Consider the following 3875-nt stretch of genomic DNA (forward strand, 5'->3'; position numbering starts at 1 on the left):
TGTTTATAATGTGCATTGTGAATAATTGACTGGGTTTTCGTCACTGACCGCAAACGCACGTGGTTGCTGCACTGTAAAGTCCTACGTTTTCACAACAATTGTAAACTGTAAAAATGGCCGGTCGAATTGGAAAAGTAGATGGTTTCGATGAAGCAATTGAGTCATGGAAATGCTATCAAGAACGCTTAGAGCAATTTTTTTTCTGCCAATAATGTAAAAGATGAAAAGAAGGTACCCGTTTTATTAAGCGTGATGGGACCCAAACCATACGCTGTGCTTCATGATTTGACGGCACCGGACCTTCCTGGCGGAAAAACATACGCTCAACTTGTTGAAATTCTCGGAGGGCACTTTGACCCACAACCCCTACAGATAGCAGAACGATTCAGATTTCATAAAAGGGATCAGAAGGAGGGGGAACCAATTCGGGAATTCAATGCGGCGATTCGTAAGCTGAGTGAACATTGCGGATTCGGAGCGGTATTAGAAGAAACCTTGAGGGATAGACTAGTATGTGGTCTAAGAAATGAACAAATACAAAGGAAACTTTTGTCAGAGGATGGCCTCACCTACAAAAATGCACTCGATATTTCCATCGCCATGGAAACTGCTTCGAGGGATGCCATAGAACTCCAGAAAGAGAAACAACAGTCGGTTAATAAAATAAATAAATTCAAACAGAATAACAACAGGAAACACATGAATAAGAAAAAAGGTTCAACTGAACATAAAGGAACCTCAGGCTCCTGTTTCCGATGTGGGGGAACAAACCACACCGCTGCTGATTGTTATTTTAAGGAGTCGCTATGCCACGGTTGTAAGAAAAAGGGACACATAAAGAAGGCATGTATGGAAAAACAATTCAAGAAGGGTAAAGTTTACTCGCTCAATTATGAGGATGATGATGAGGAAACATTGTTGGGAAGTTTTACAGTGAAAAACCTCAACTCTGATGTTATATGGGTCAACCCGGAAGTAAATGGTAAACTCATCAGTATGGAGCTGGATATTGGATCTCCAGTAACTATTGTACCTGCCTCGGTGTATAGAAAACATTTTAAAGATCATGAACTAGAGACAACAACACTGAAACTTATCACGTATGCAGGGGAGGCAATCAATCCACTGGGTCTTTTACAGGCTAGAGTCAAATTAAATGGACAGACAGCAGTACTTCCGATACATGTCGTAAGTGACAAATGTAAGGGACCACCAATACTTGGAAGAAATTGGCTGAGTGCTTAAACCCTGGATTGGACAGAAATCAAGAAGGCGAAGAATGAGAACCTTCATTATCATACAGATGTAAAGGATCAGAACTTGCTGAAACAGAAGTACGCGAGTGTATTTAAAGAGGAACTGGGCACACTTAAGGACATTACAGCCCAAATTAAAGTCAAACCTGGGTCAGATTCAAAATTCTGTAAGGCTAGAACAGTGCCTTATGCTATAAAACCTAAGGTGGAAGCAGAGCTGTTGGGGCTTGTCAGCACAGGGATACTCAAGAAAGTAGAAACGAGTGAATGGGCTACCCCCATTGTGCCGATTCCCAAGAAAGATGGTTCGGTAAGGATCTGTGGGGATTTCAAAGTAACAATTAACCCTGTCCTAGATGTGGATCAATATCCACTACCCAAAATTGAAGATATTTTCGCGTCCTTGGCGAGAGGTAAACAATTTACAAAGCTAGACCTAAAACAGGCCTATCTCCAAATGGAAGTGAAAGAGGAAGATAGGAAATTTCTTACTATCAACACTCATTTGGGATTGTTCCAATATCAACGCTTGGTTTTCGGAATAGCGTCAGCCCCGGCTATTTGGCAGCGTGCCATGGACCAGGTGTTACAAGGGATATCAGGAGTACAGTGTATCCTGGACGACATGATTGTCACAGGCGGAACACGAGATGAACACATGCAAACCCTAGAAACAGTACTCCAACGGTTAGACACATTTGGGTTAAGACTGAACAATGAAAAATGTGCATATATGCTGGATACGATCGAATTTTGCGGACATGTAATCGATAAAGATGGTATACACAAAACTGGAGAAAAGGTGGATGCTGTGGTAAATGCACCTAATCCTACAAATGTGAGTGAACTCAGAGCTTTACTAGGATTAGTGAACTATTATGCAAGATTTCTACCTAATTTGGCTACTGTGCTGAGACCCCTACATCAACTGCTGGAAGAAGATGTTGAATGGAAATGGACGGATGCGTGTGAAAAGGCTTTGAGAACGGTAAAACAAATGATGACATCACAACAAGTGCTGATGCACTATGATCCGAAACTACCAGTTGTATTGTCATGTGACGCCTCACCTTTTGGACTTGGCGCTGTTTTGTCACATCGCCTGGAGAGTGGTGATGAAAAGCCCATTGCATACGCTTCACGGAGTCTGTCAACAGCTGAAAAGAACTATTCTCAAATAGATAAAGAAGCTTTGGGAATTGTGTGGGGAGTTAAAAAGTTCTATCTGTATGGCCGGAAATTTACCTTGATAACAGATCATCAGCCACTGGTTTCGATATTTCACCCTCAGAAAGGTATTCCAGCCACGACAGCAGCACGACTTCAGAGATATGCATTATACCTATCAGGGTTCCAGTATACTATCGAATTTAAGGGAACGAAGCGCCATGGAAACGCCGATGGTTTGTCTCGCCTACCCCTACAACAAGGTGGAGAGTTTCAAGAATCGGACGTCGACGTAGCACATGTATTTATGATGTCACAATTCGAGAATTTGCCGGTATCAGTTCAGGAGGTTCGGCAAGCCACCAGGAGAGACCCCACACTATCACAAATATTAAACATGGTTATGAATGGCTGGAATAGAGACGTCAAGGCTGTGCCAGACCTGGCTGCTTATTTCAGTAGAAAGTCTGAATTAACTGTACACGAAGGCTGTGTAATGTGGGGAATACGCGTGGTAATTCCTGAAAAACTGAAACCTAAGGTCATGGATCAAATTCATGAAGGTCATCTTGGTGCGGGCAAGATGAAATCACTCGCGCGAAGTTATGTATGGTGGCCAGGGATTGACACCGACTTAGAAAATCAGGCTAATAAATGTCATGGATGTGTATTGCACAAGAATAACCCTAATGCTGCGCCAGTACATGTACATCCATGGGAGTGGCCACAGCGACCTTGGCAACGCGTTCATGCCGACTTTGCCGGGCCATTTGAAGGCAGTATGTTCCTTCTAATGGTGGATGCTCATTCCAAATGGCCGGAAGTAATACCTATGACAACAACGACAGCATCAAAAACAATTGATGTTATGCGTGAGATCTTCGCTCGACATGGACTGCCAGAGCGATTGGTTACGGACAATGGCCCACAATTTGTATCTGAAGAATTTCAGCAATTCATGAGATTCAATGCGATACGGCATACCACATCAGCTCCGTACCACCCCCGTACCAATGGTCTAACGGAGCGTTTGGTGCAAACGTTCAAACAGGCCATGAAGGCTTCAAGGAAAGATGGAGGAACACTTAATAAGAAATTGAGTAATTTCCTGCTTGCCTACCGTTCGACACCACACACCACTACGAACGAGACCCCGGCACATCTATTCCTTGGAAGATGACTACAAACACGATTAAGTCTGGTAACACCAAACACACGCCGGACAGTTCAGCAAAAACAGGAGCAAATGATGGATGAAAACCGGTCTAGTCGACAGTTCAATGAGGGAGAGACGGTACAGGTGCGCGACTATAGACAAAGTGGAGGAAAATGGATTCCTGGCTCAATAGACTCAAAATCTGGTCCACTATCCTACAGGGTGAATGTTGGATGCGGAGCCGTATGGCGGAGACACGCAGACCAGATTGTAAAAGGACAGCTTCCTATCACTGC

The 3875-nt window shown here is 43.5% G+C and overlaps 1 protein-coding gene across 1 annotated transcript; it reads left to right on the forward strand.

The window, feature by feature from the left end:
- The first annotated feature begins 252 nt into the window (after nt 1-252).
- LOC117344168 (uncharacterized protein K02A2.6-like) lies at nt 253-3603 on the forward strand. Its single transcript, XM_033906822.1, has 2 exons — nt 253-1201; nt 1304-3603. Exons 1-2 carry the CDS (start codon nt 253-255, stop codon nt 3601-3603), a joined length of 3249 nt encoding a protein of 1082 aa, XP_033762713.1.
- Nucleotides 3604-3875: the final 272 nt, after the last annotated feature.

Source organism: Pecten maximus, chromosome 15, assembly GCF_902652985.1.
Source record: "Pecten maximus chromosome 15, xPecMax1.1, whole genome shotgun sequence".
NCBI classification, from domain to species: domain Eukaryota; kingdom Metazoa; phylum Mollusca; class Bivalvia; order Pectinida; family Pectinidae; genus Pecten; species Pecten maximus.